This window comes from Tachysurus fulvidraco, chromosome 1, assembly GCF_022655615.1.
Source record: "Tachysurus fulvidraco isolate hzauxx_2018 chromosome 1, HZAU_PFXX_2.0, whole genome shotgun sequence".
Lineage (NCBI taxonomy): Eukaryota > Metazoa > Chordata > Actinopteri > Siluriformes > Bagridae > Tachysurus > Tachysurus fulvidraco.
The window spans coordinates 12,621,554-12,634,748 of record NC_062518.1 but is presented as its reverse complement, the minus strand read 5'-3'; the positions used below and the strand labels follow the sequence as shown (position 1 = coordinate 12,634,748).

The 13,195-nt window shown below is 41.7% G+C and overlaps 1 protein-coding gene across 2 annotated transcripts in view; it reads left to right on the top strand.

Annotated features, from left to right (window-relative positions):
* The window catches only part of ptpn5 (protein tyrosine phosphatase non-receptor type 5), a 120,571-nt gene that overhangs the window by 49,399 nt on the left and 57,977 nt on the right, over nucleotides 1-13,195 (top strand). For both annotated transcript variants that reach the window (XR_007144710.1, XM_047822535.1), the window contains exons 2-3: nucleotides 9,554-9,732; nucleotides 11,472-11,582. Coding sequence is in view for 1 of the 2 variants with exons in the window: in XM_047822535.1 (XP_047678491.1) it covers nucleotides 9,562-9,732; nucleotides 11,472-11,582 (282 nt within the window). In the remaining variant the exon portion in view is untranslated. The remainder of the gene's footprint in view (nucleotides 1-9,553; nucleotides 9,733-11,471; nucleotides 11,583-13,195) is intronic.

Here is a 13,195-nt window from a genome sequence, read left to right as displayed (position 1 = left end):
GTAGTCAGGTCTGTGCTGAACTCAGAGTTTACGATGACCCATTAGTCTCCCAGAAGAAAGGACATTATTTACATTTACTCTATTTACTGTAGAGTGTCACTGAAATGAGGATGGGTTCTCTTCTGAGCCTGGTTCCTCTCAAGGTTTCTTCCTCATATCATTTCGGGGGGTTTTTCCTTGCCGCCATCACCTCAGGCTTGCTCATTAGAGATATGGATAGATATATAGTATTTGAAATTTTAAGTTTATCTTTTTTTAATTAATTTCAAACTTTAATTGTATATATTCATTTATTTATTTTTATTCTTATTTTTTCTTCTTCTACTTCTTCTTCTTCTTCTTAATTTCTTTTTCTCTCTTCTGTTTCCATACTACTGTAAAGCTGCTTTGAGACAATGGAAATTGTTAAAAGCGCTATACAAATAAATTGAATTGAATTGAAATAATAATAGGACACTCAGTATAAGCACAATAGTATTTTTTTTAATTCACTTTCTAACTTTGTCTATAGCATTCAAGTGAAGTTATCAACTTAATAATGAATATGACTTAAGGATAGCAAGTTTTTATTAACCTCAATATTTATCCTATTCAAATATGACCATCCACAGAAGTCTTTAGGGTATTCCTGTGGACACTTCAAAAGCAATCTGCATGGCATGGCAAATCTGCAAAAAGCATGGCAAATTTGAGGCCAGGGTTTCCCAAACTAATTGGTTGCAACCTGATATGGGGTATCCTGGTTTACCTTTATTAAACAATAAATTTCACAAATTATGTATTATTCCAAATTCTTATTACTGTGTACTAAACATTTATTTTTTATAATAAAATTTGTCTTTGAATTATGAAAACTTGACATGTATCTTTCAAACTTACAAAATTGTTTTGTTTTTCTAGCCATTTGGATTTTCTAGATAAAAAATATTTTGCAATGTAAAGCTCATGACAAGTCACAATCATGGCAAAAGGTTTTAAAGAAATGCAGAGCTCATCACTATGTTTCACATCATTGTGCATTAAATAACTAAACTTCCTTCAGTTTGATATGGAAACCTAATGGCCAGGAATGTTTTTGCTCTGACATCCGTGATTGTCTGTATGCACAGCCACATGTCCTGGGTGTCTCTACTGTCCTTCAAGTGGCTGTGGCTGGAATCTCCTAGCAGCATTTTATTACCTGGCTTGGGCATGTGCGTGCTTTGCTTCTCTGATGGCTCAGGACAGTTTGGCCTTTGCTGTTCTTAGGGCTGCCCTTTCCCCTGCTCGGAAGGCCAGGTCTCTTGTCTCTGGTCTCTAGCAGCACACACATTTTAGCAATTATCCATGGCTTTTGTTTGGAGTGTGTGGTGATAGTATTGGAAACAGTCACATCATCAATGCACTTGCCAATGTAGCTGATCACCGATGCTATGTAATCCTCCAAGTAGACGGAATTGCCGTTGGTTGCAGCCCCCCTGAAGATGTTCCAGTCAGTGCATTCAAAGCAGTCCTAAAGAGCAGAGGTGGCTTCTGCTGGCCAGGATTTCACCTGCTTTGGAACCGGTTTAGAGCATTTGACGAATGGTCTGTATGCTGGTTTTAGCATAACAGAGGGCATATCAGAGGGCATATGCCACTGCTACAGTCAGCAATAAACAAGTTAAAGACTAAGACAAATAGTAATATTGAAAACAAATAATAATAAAAATGAGATTTGTAATGCTGGACACACAATATAAAAAGTACAGAAATGATCTAATGAAGTACAGTATAATATAAAATAAATATATATGTACACTGCTTATAAAGCAGGTCTCTGTATTTTGATGACTCTTTGGAATGACTTCTATGCCTGGATGTTGTTCCAAAATCATACAGTGATGCCATGTGTATGGATGCTCTCGCTTATAAACTTAGACAAGAGGGTGGTGAACTAGCAGCATTGTTTTTGGCTCAGCTCAGGGTTGTTGTCACGCTTTCCACCTCAGTAGCCTTGATGACAAAATGTTTTTTTTTCCTTATTCTTGTCTATGTTGAGGAGGAGGTCATTTTTCTCTCCATAGACAAGAAACTTGTCAATCAGTTCCCTGTACCCTGATGAGGCCCAGGATGGATATGTCATCTGCATACTGTAGGTGATGATGACAGTGTTGTCCTGGTTGGAGACACAGTCTTAGGTGTTCAGGGTGAAAAGTTCTGCTATGAGGCAACTGAAGTGTGGTGTTACTTTGAGCACAACAGAGCAGAGCCTCCCACCTCTTCACCTGTGGTCTGTCAGTCTGAAAGTCCAAGATCCAGATGGAGGTGGGGGTTTGGACCCCAGGATCCATTATCTTTACCACCAGCTTTTTGGCCTCTTATACTCCTCCTTATCCCCTGATGTGTAAGCATCATCTATTGTCCTGAGTTTCCTGTGCATATCTATATTTAACTTTGGTATTTCCTTAGAATCCTTAGATTCTGGAAACTGCCAATGGACCTGTTGAACGTTGAATTTTATAAAGCAGAAGTTGAACTTTATAAAGCAGAAAAATGATCTCAACACTTGAACATGCCAGCCAGTACTGTTCAAACTCCGATTAAGAGGTGGAAAATAAGAGGCTCTGTTGATACTAACCCACAGTCAGGTAGACCAAGAAAGAATTCACCCACTTCTGCCAGAAGAAAAGATAAACCCATAGACATTTTTCAGAGAAATACAGGCTGTTCTTAGAAAAAAAATGGTGTTGTGGTAGAATAAGGAGGTACTTGAACACAAATGACCTGCATGGTTGAGTTGCCAGGAGAAAGCCCTTACTGTGCCCATGCCACAAAAAGGCCCACCTTTAGTATGCCAGACAGCATCTAGACAAGCCTCAGAGCTTCTAGAGCAGAGTCCTTTGGAGTAATGAGACCAAAATTGAACTTTATAGCTCCAAAGATTAAAAATGCTGGAGAGGAGCCAACAAGGCCTATGCTGAAAAGTACAGCATCCCCACTGTAAAGCATGGAGGTTAGCAAAAATTGATGGCAATATGAATGCAGCCTGTTATCAGAAAATACTGACAGACAATTTGCTTTCTACAGCCTGAAAGCTGCAGTCTTTTTCCCAAGTATTAACAGTTTTTATTGTGACTGGGTTAGCCTTCAGCCTCATGTAGTATTTTGGCTTTAGCAGGCTTGCAAATCCATCATTAAGTGGGGTTTGGGTTCAGCTGTGTATGCATTTCTGATGTTACCGCAACCGTGATTCAGAGATTCCTCTGGTAAAAAAAAGTCAAAACTTGTGATGAAAATCTCCCAGGATGATGGAAGCAGCAACAGGATATGTGTTTTCATGCTCATTGATCATATTGTGCAGTGCTTTTAGTGTAGCCTCCTCCTTAGTAGAAGGTAGGATTGACACAACACTCACAATAATTCATTCATAAAACAGTCTGCACATTAAGGTAAAGTATTTCACATCCTCAGAGCAGGACTTAGAAATAACCTAACCTTACTACACCAGGAATTTTACGAAGAAAGCTTGCTCCTCAGTATAATGCCTGGTTCTAAAATCCATGCAGCCTTCAGATTTTATGGGTTTGTCTGTGGATTTCTATATGAGGGAGGAAAGTCCCTATTGGTGCAAGGTCTGATGTTGAACCAACAATGCAAAGTGAATCACACTAAGGTCAAAAGGTATCTTCTGATTACTGTTTTATTTGTATTAATGTCTCGTGGTCATACTTAAAGTTTTCTTATACAGTTGATCTAACATGACATACAAAAACGAGTGAGGTCTATGATGTACACAGAGGAGTGCCATCTTGGGCTCATATTTTGTATGCTTGTGTTCATTTATTGGTTAATGACAACAGACTCTGGCAAAACTAGCTATGACAGCATAAATAATAGGGAGAGCCAAGAGGTGACACAGGCATGAGTGCTTCCTGAGGCACAAAGCCTATGCTCTATGATAATAAACCATCCAGATCTGCTGTTTTACATATGAAAATGTATTTAAATACAAATCTTCATGAATCTCGAAGAAGAAACACAAAATGCTTGACTAAACAATTGTGTTTACAGACTAGACTTAAACATGGAGACTGTGTCTGAATCCCAAACACTAATTGGAAGCCTGTTTAATAACTGCAGGACTTTGAAAAAGCTTTGCCCCTGCTGTAAAATTTGCACTCTCCCACTTCACAACTTGAGGTACCAATACATTTTCTGTAACTTTTGATCAATATAGGCATACAAATCTAAAGTTTTGCTGAAGTCTTCAGTGAAATTAAATTTGCATTGATTATAAAGTAATACTATCTAACTATACAGCACTGATAAATTTTGAAACAAAACACCTGAGCAGATTTGTGGTTGAGCAAATGGTGCAAGCTCTTTTTTTTAAATCTTGAATAGTAATGGCTACAGCAGAGGACAGAGCCATCTGCTACTGAAAGTTATGCTTTGTACAGTAGTAACCCTGCTGAAAAATCCAGCATAAACCAGCATGAATTCCATGCTGGTACAGGCTGGTTTTTACTGGTTCATGCTGGTATAATGATGGTCAGTGCTGGTATAGTGTGGTATAGCTGGGTGGCCAGCATAGTCATGGTGTTATCAAGCAAAACGGGGCTGGTGTAGCTGTTTAACCAGTATGATCTTTCTGGAATGAACTTTATGGGAACAACCTTTATTTTTGCTTGTGTATGTTTCTATGTAACACATTAATATAAGATTAAAACACAATATATTAGAATATATTTAATTATAACTGTGTTATTTCTTTTGATCCCTCTTTTGAATAAAGAACTGAAATAACAAAGCTCAAAAAGCTTTGAATAACAAAGAATAAAAACATTTAAAAATTGTTCGTTAGGGATTAAAGTGTCTCCACAAATTAAATATAGTCATACCAACAAATGTTGACTTCCTGGGCTCCATGAAGGAAGCAGCATATAAATCATACAGAATGATGATTTTTGAAAGATGCTAGAAGATACTGTGTGTATATATATATATATATATATATATATATATATATATATATATATATATATATATATATATATATATATATATATATATATTCCATTTGTCTCAATTAAGAAGTAGTTAAGTTTTTTTTTTTAGTAAAGCGGTAATGTGAAGAGATATTACCCAACAGCAGAGTTGCTATGCAACCTTTAAAGCAACTAGGTTCACAAAGGTAAATGTAGTTAACCGGCTACACCTGCCCCGTTTTGCTTGATAACACCATGACTATGCTGGCCAACCATCTATACCAGCACTATACCAGCACTGACCAACATTATACCAGCACTATACCAGCATGAACCAGTAAAAAACAACCTGGACCAGCATGAATTCCATGCTGGTTTATGCTGGATTTTTCAGCAGGAATGTAAATGATAGGAATATCCAGAATGTTTTTCTTTATTAAAATGTGAATTGCAATTCTCTAGAAAATTGTCTTGGTCTTTATTTAACTATGAATATGCACTAAGAAATGTGATATGTAACAAATGGGTTTTGTTGTGGTCTTGCTGGGATTATACTAGCATCCAACATAAGACAACATACTGTATGTTGACCAGCACACCAGCATCCCAGGCTGTTCGGCCCAAATACCAGTATCCCAGGCTGTTCGGCCAGCACACCAGCATCCCAGGCTGGTCGGCCAGCACACCAGCAACCAGCACCTAATGCTGTACCAGCATACCAGCATCCCATGCTGGTTGGCCAGCATACCAGCAACCAGCACCTGATGCTGGAAGAGCATACCACCATCCCAAGCTGGTCCCAGCATGCAAAACATACCTTATGCTGGACCAGCAATGCTGTTTTTTTTAGCAGGGAAGTGTTTAGTTTTTAGTCTGAAGTCATATTTGTGTTGTAAAACTTTATATATACAGTATATATATATATGGAGGGAAAGAAGTAGATCTGGAGGGATCGGGGGCATAGAACGTTTTGGTGAACTGGGTTATTTGGATGGTCATCAAGAGAAAGGTCAGTCCTGGAATTGCAGGTATTGCTCCATCAAAGTCAAGTTCAAACTCTGCGGTGTGTGCATGTGTGTGTGTCTGTGTCTTGCCAATTTAACCAGTGCATATACATTGTGTTGGCAGAGTATTTTTTAAATGTCTGAGTGAAAATCTCCATTCCAGGTTATTCAGTCCAGTTTCGAATAAACGCTAGCAATAGCTAACTACTTGAGCAGTTCATCGATGTGCCATACGATATACACTGAAGTCCATTGTCATCTACACAAAAAAGGCTGAAACCAAGATCTTATTACTTCCATGTCCACATTTTTTTTTGGTCAGGTAACCAGTATAGGCCAATGCATACAACCAATCTAGGAGGTGTGTCAGTGTGCTGTTGGATGAAGTCCATGCAACTGGGTACAGGAGAAAAAACACATCAGAATATTTCCCTTGTAATCCAGCAACATGTGTTGCCTTGGCCATCCAGAGCAGAGGGGGGCAGCTAAAGAGGAGAAATTAGGCACAAAACATCTGTAATAGCTCGCCAAAAAAGGCCCATACCTGTTTCTTTGTAGTGGGTTGGGGGTATTTTCTCATGGAAATCATTTCTCATGGAACTTTTTTCTTGTGGCTTCATTAGCACCCAACTGATGCAATATCCCAGTTACTGGGCTTCAGACAGCCCCAGGTGGCACTTATGGGGATTTGCTGTAAGGCCAGCTGCCCGGAGGGAGATGGAACAGGTGGTCGGAACAGGTGGAAGAGTAAACTACCTAGTGGTCTAGGTAGGCGGCAGCAAAAGCATGGAGGGGTTGGAGGATGATGTCCATGAGGCGCTGGAAGGTGGCACCCCGTGTATGCCAAAAGGAAGAACCCGATACTTACTGCCAGTGGCCGTTGGCGATGCTGAACGCCGTCTTCAGTTTCGCCTCCAGTGCAAAGGCCACCTGCCAATAGCCCTTTGTCGGTTCTAGGGTGGAAATGAACCAGGCCTTCCCCAGGTGCTCCACCAGGTTGTCCACTGGGGGAGGGAATAGATGTCGAAATTCGAGATCTGGTTGAGCCTCCGGAAGTTGTTGCAGAAGTGAATGGACCCGTCCGGGTTAGGCACCCCCACAATGGGGCTGGATCAAGGGCTGGCAGACTCCTCAATAATCCCTTCCTTCAACATTCATTCCACTTCCTCCTCGATAGTGTGAAGGCGGGCTCCCGGGACCCTGTATGGCTGCTGTCGGACCACCATCCCAGGTGGGGTCTTGGATCCCATGGTGCACCAGCACTGTACATTCTGGACAGGATGAGAAGACATCCGCGAACTGTTCCAGGAGCTATGTGATGTTGTGCTGCTGGGCTGGTGTGAGATCATTTCCCAGTCTTACAAGGGCATGCTCTTGTGGATCTGTGCGGAGGGAAGCAAACATAGACACCACAGCTGGTGGGAGAATCCATTTTTTAAAAATGTTGATGTGGTATAAATTGAGTGTATTTGCACTTACCTGGTTGTTGCAACCAATAAGTTACAGGTCCCACTCTCTCGAGGACTGTTTACAAGTAGCATTACTTGGTTCTCAGGGTGAATTTCCCTAGGCTGGGCAGGCCAATTGAATCGGCCGTCCGAATAGGAGTACAAATGGCGTGAAGTCGGTGGACACCTGGGGTGTTTCACAGACAGCGAAAAATAATGTAAGGAAGGAGGAGGTCCAAGTTCCACCCTTCCTTTTTTACCACCTTTCATAGTATCCACTTCAGGGTCTGGTTAAATCAATCTACAAGTCCATCTGTCTGGGGGTGGTAGATGGACGTCCTCCGGTGTACCACCTTTTTAGAAGCCGACACAGATCCACAATTAGTTTTGACATGAATGGCGTACCTCGATTGCTGAGGATGTCCTTTTGGATCCCGTCTCTCCTGAGAAGCTCCCTGGCAATATTCTGGGAGGTGGCCTTCCAAAGTGGAACTGCCTCAGGGCATAGTCACCTGGATGTATTCGTAACCTCGGGCAGACTTCTGTGGCAGCCTGATGAGATCCATGCCTATCCTCTTGAATGGGAAGCCAATAATAGGAAGGAGAATAAGGGGGCCGACGCTGGCTTCTAGGGGGAAGTCCGCTGGCATGGGGCGCAGGCCCTGCAAAATTGCAGGATCTCTGCATTTACGTCCACGTAAATTGATCCTGCAGCTTCTTCAGCATGTTTTTGGGTCTGAGATGGCCCCTAAAGGGGTGCATCTGGGCTAGATGGAGAAGGAGTGGAGTATGCTGGCATGGCACCACCAGTAGGTCACAGGGTTCTCCTTTCCTGTCTATGTGGAAGTAAAGAAGTCCATTCCTCACCACGAAGTATGACAGGGTTAGCAGCTGGTTGGGATCCGTGTTCAGTCCTTCCACTTGCAGGACCTGGCCCCGCAGTGCTTCAGCCGGTCATCCTCCTTTTGTATCCTTCCAAAACCTCTCTAATGGGTGTCCTGCCAGTGAGGGTGGGCATGGGCTGCTATGGAAGGTGTGGCTATGCAATTTCCTCCTCTCCCCAACCAGTTCAGGCTCTTGTTGTCGTTGGGTCTGGGGGTGGCGGGGACTGGGCCGGAAGTCTCTTTGTGCCTCCTGGCCGATTTCTAGGGTGGCCATGGCACATTCCAGGGTGCTCAGGGAGTCTTTGGCATTTTCTGGGCCCTTCAGCCCTACCACCTTCCACTCCTCAGCTGGTAGTGCCCGCAGGAACCGGTCCATGGCCACTCTCTCAGCGACCTCCTTGGCAGTAAGCTGGGCATACCACCACCTGATAATGCGCAGAAGCTCGTCCATCTCTGGACAGGAGTTGCTGGTTGGATCATACCACCATCAGTGAAAATCAACGGTTACAGTCATGGATGATTGACCACAGCGGACAACAATCTCTTCCTTTACTGTCTCATAGTCTGGATCAAGCACATACATAATATGCCAGTTGGGCATCTCCGCTGAGCAATGGAGCCAGGGCGTTGGCAAAGTCCCGCTTAAACCAGCCCTCCTGGTCCGTGGTCCACTCAAAGATGTCCAGGAACGCCTCCACGTCATCTTCGGCGCTGAGTTTAGTGAGTCTGCATTGAGCGTCGCGGCTGGGATCAGGGAGAGGGATTGTTGTGGCGGGGGGCCACCGCCGGAGCTCCAGTAATTCCTCTGTGGTGCTCTTGGCCAGCTTCTGGGTCAGTTTTATGCTGATGGAGGCTGGCCTGCAGAAGGTACTGTAAGACCTGCCCCACAATGGGTTCAGGAGCTTCCAAACCATCAGTCAAGCATAGGGGAGGGATTTTCATGGCTTGGCTGTCTGTAGTTCACCTGACCTGTGTGTGTTTTTTGACAGTACCATTACCAAGTATTTGGATTTTCTGCTCTTCCTAATAAACCTGTACTTGCTTCCTATCTGACTTTTGTGTCCTGAAATAAATCAGTATGCTTATAAACTAAAAGGTTAAAAACTAAACATGCCAACTCAACTTACAAGCTCATATGATACTGTTTCACATATACATAGAACTTTAGATCAATTTACAAAGAAGACTTTCATACTGTGAGCAATAAAGTAGAATGCATTTTTTGTTTATTTGTTAAGCTGTTATAATTGACTATACATTTCTTACAGGAAATTGGATGAAGTGCAGCATGGCAGAGCTTCCTGATGAGCAAGACATGCTAACAGAAGAAGAGACTGAAGGCTCACTTACACCTAACCCTCTGCGCACATCTCTTTGGAAGAGAATGTGGAGAGCAAGCATTACAGCTGTAGAATATCTTCTTCTGTATACTCTCTCTCAAGTTACAGTGAGTCTGCAAACATTTTTTCCCCATCTTTATAAATTTAGGAATTAGGAATTACAAAACAAAACAAAGAAAAAGACAACTGCTTTCCCTTATCTACTTCACTATTAACAGGGACAAAAGAAAACCCACTCCCCAATAAACATGGCAGTCACATCCCTATTACTGCTGGCATATACAGTAACAATATCTACTATATAACAATTATTTAAGACAATGCTATATACAACCGTGCAACCAATCAGCTCTAAACAATTGCCTTCAATGTTGTCATCCAGACTTCGGCAGGAAGGTGAACTTTTATATTGGAATGAGCCATTAGCTCACTCAACTACAAACTGTTGTAGGAAGGACATTATTTACTGTCCAGTGTCACCCATATGAGGATGGATTCCCTTCCAAGTCTGATTCCTCTCAAGGTTTCAGGATGTGGCAGCCTAGTGGTTAAGGTGTTGAACTACTGATCAGAAGGTAATGAGTTCAAATCCCAGATTCACCAAGCTGCCACTGCTGTGTCCCTGAGCAAGGCCCTTAACACTCATTTGCTTCCATCTTAGCATCAATGTCAGAGGTATCTTAGCTGGGCTAATATAGAAGAATAACTGGACTGTTGCCCAATGGTCTAAATTCCTCTTTTCAGATGAGAGCAGGTTTTGTATTTCATTTGGAGTCCAAGGTCCTAGAGTCTGGAGTAAGATTGGAGAAGCTCATAGCACAAGTTGCTTGAAGTCCAGTGTTAAGTTCCCACAGTCTGTGATAATTTGGGGTGCAATGTCATCTGCTGGTACTGGTCCACTGTGTTTTTGAAAACCAACATCACTGTACCCGTGACAAATAATTTTAGAGCACTCCATGCTTCCATCGGCTGATCAAATTTTTTCAGCAGTATTTGGCAGCTGCCCACACTGACAAAAGCACCAGAAGTTGGTTAAATGACCAAGGTGTTGGTGTGCTTGACAGGCCAGCAAACTCACCAAAGAGGAAAATGATAAAGAAAAGACCAAAAAATACAGATGAGCTGAAGGCCACTGTCAAAGAAACCTGGGCTTCAATTACACCTCATTCACAAACCAGCACTTGGCCATTCCTTCACTTCCATCCATAATGGAGATGCACTCCTCCTCTTCCACCACTTGGGATTACATGGCCCCAGCCCCTCTCCAATGTGACAGTCCACAAAATAAATGGGACAGAGAAGTCACAGGAAATCCTATTGGCATGACTCCATCCACTGGAACAGGACAGGTGCTCTTTTTAATTGAATGAGATTAGTAAAAGGTTTGGTGATGTCCAAACATGCAATAATAGTCAGCAAGCCCTAGGCATTAATGGCCACAGTGGCACTTTTGGGATGGCTAGTCACTGGCCCTGCTTCAGTCCCAGTCCCAGTTCACAGTGTGTTCTGCTCTCTAAGCTCAGCTCCCTTTCCTACATTAAATCCCCTTCTGCATTCACAGAGCACATCATTATTATCAAATAACCACAGCTGCATAATCCTTACAGCTTGCTCCTTGTTCTGCACCTAGCCATGCCTCCACTTCCACAGTGATATTATTTAATAAGGGCATCTAACTTGATATTGGAATATCAGCCCTAAATATTTGCTTTTTTAAAACAAAAATAGTTCTAATATGTCTTTTGTTCAATAAAAAGTTTCTCTGTGTCCTGGCAATAATGTAAATACATTTAAAGCAGTAAAGTCACACAATATATTATTGTTTACTCATGGTTGTTGTCTGCAGGGTCTGTGGGTTCTCTACATGCTGAATGGATACAGAGCTTTACCAGCAGCATATAAAGTGTTGGGCCTTCTCCAGTACATTCTTTCAAATACAGAGTCTTCTGACCAACAGGTAAATACATATATAATTATATTGCATTATCTTAATACTTCATCACATAACAAACTGAATTGTGTAAAAAAAAAAAAAAAAAAAAGCATACACATCTAAAAAAGCAAAAAAAAAAAAAGAAAGAAAGAAAGAAAAACTTATAGAGTAATAATATACAAAATTACATCTTTATTGGATATGAAATAATATGATACAATATGGTGGTGTTGCAACAATACTTTTGTGTGAACGTGTCTTAGGCTTCCATTTTCCAGTTTGATAAATGATATCAATGAAATTGAACAAAAGCTTTGAATTAGAATTAAACAAAATTAAACTTTCACTGGCTCTCTGTGAGTTTTTAGGTTTCAAAAATGAAGCACAGAGCTATTTTTATTCATTTAGAGTCTCTTAGTTATCTGTAAGCATACATGTGTTTTTAATCCTGCATTCTTCAATTATGAACTTTCCCTCTGTTTGGGGATTTCTATAGCCCAAGCTGAATCAGCATGGATTGGATTGCCTTAGTGCAGCAAAAAGTTTGCACATGCACCCAATGCATTTGTCGGTTATATGTGCTATATATATATATATGTGCTATATATATATATATATATATGTGTGTGTGTGTGTGTGTGTGTGTGTGTGTGTGTGTGTGTGTGTGTGTGTGTGTATCAGGCATAACATTATGACCACATTTGTTATATTGTGTTGGTCCCTTTTTTGCTGCCAAAACAGCCCTGACAAGGCATGGACTCTACTAGACCCCTGAAGGTGTACTGTGGTATTTGGCATCAAGATGTTTGCAGCGAGTGGCGAAGTGGGGCCTCCATGGACTGAAATATTTTGTTGATAACATCCAACAGATGCTCAATTGGTTTGAGATCTGGGGAAATTGGAGGCCACGTTTGGATGCACTGTGTATTCTGACAACTTACCATCAGAGCCAGCATAAAATTCTTCACCAATTTCCACTACAGTGGCTCAGTGTTAAATCAGACCACACAAGCCAGCTTACATTCCTCAAGTGCATCAGTGAACCTTGGCCACCCATAACCTGTCACTGTTTCACCACTGTCCCTTCCTTGGACCATTCTGATATATACTAACCAATGCAGACTGGGAAAACCCCACGAGAGCTGCAGTTTTGGAGGTTACTCTGACTCATTAATCTAGCCATAACAATTTGCCGTTGTCAGACTCACTCAAGTCCTTAGGCTTGCCTGCTTTTCCTGCTTCAACACATCAACTTTGAGGACAAAATTAATTTGTTGCCCACTAACAGGTGACATGAAGATAAGATAATCAGTGTTATTCACTTCACCCGCCATTGGTCATAATTTTATTCCTAATCGGTATATACAGATGCTCAAAATTGTTCTTTTCCTGCGCCTGACAGACGCTAGTCAGGCAATCATAACACATTTATCAGGCGGTTGTCATGAGCCCCCCTCTCTACAGGCAATCAAGGACATGTGAATATTCTAATGTAGCCACCCCCATTTTTAGCTGTTGTAATGCAATTCCAGGGCACAACCAGAAGATGGGGCTTTGCTCACAAACACTTTCTGACCCTGACTTTACAGGTCAGAGACAACATTTTTTAAGAGCATAGAAGCAGTTTCTCTTTCACC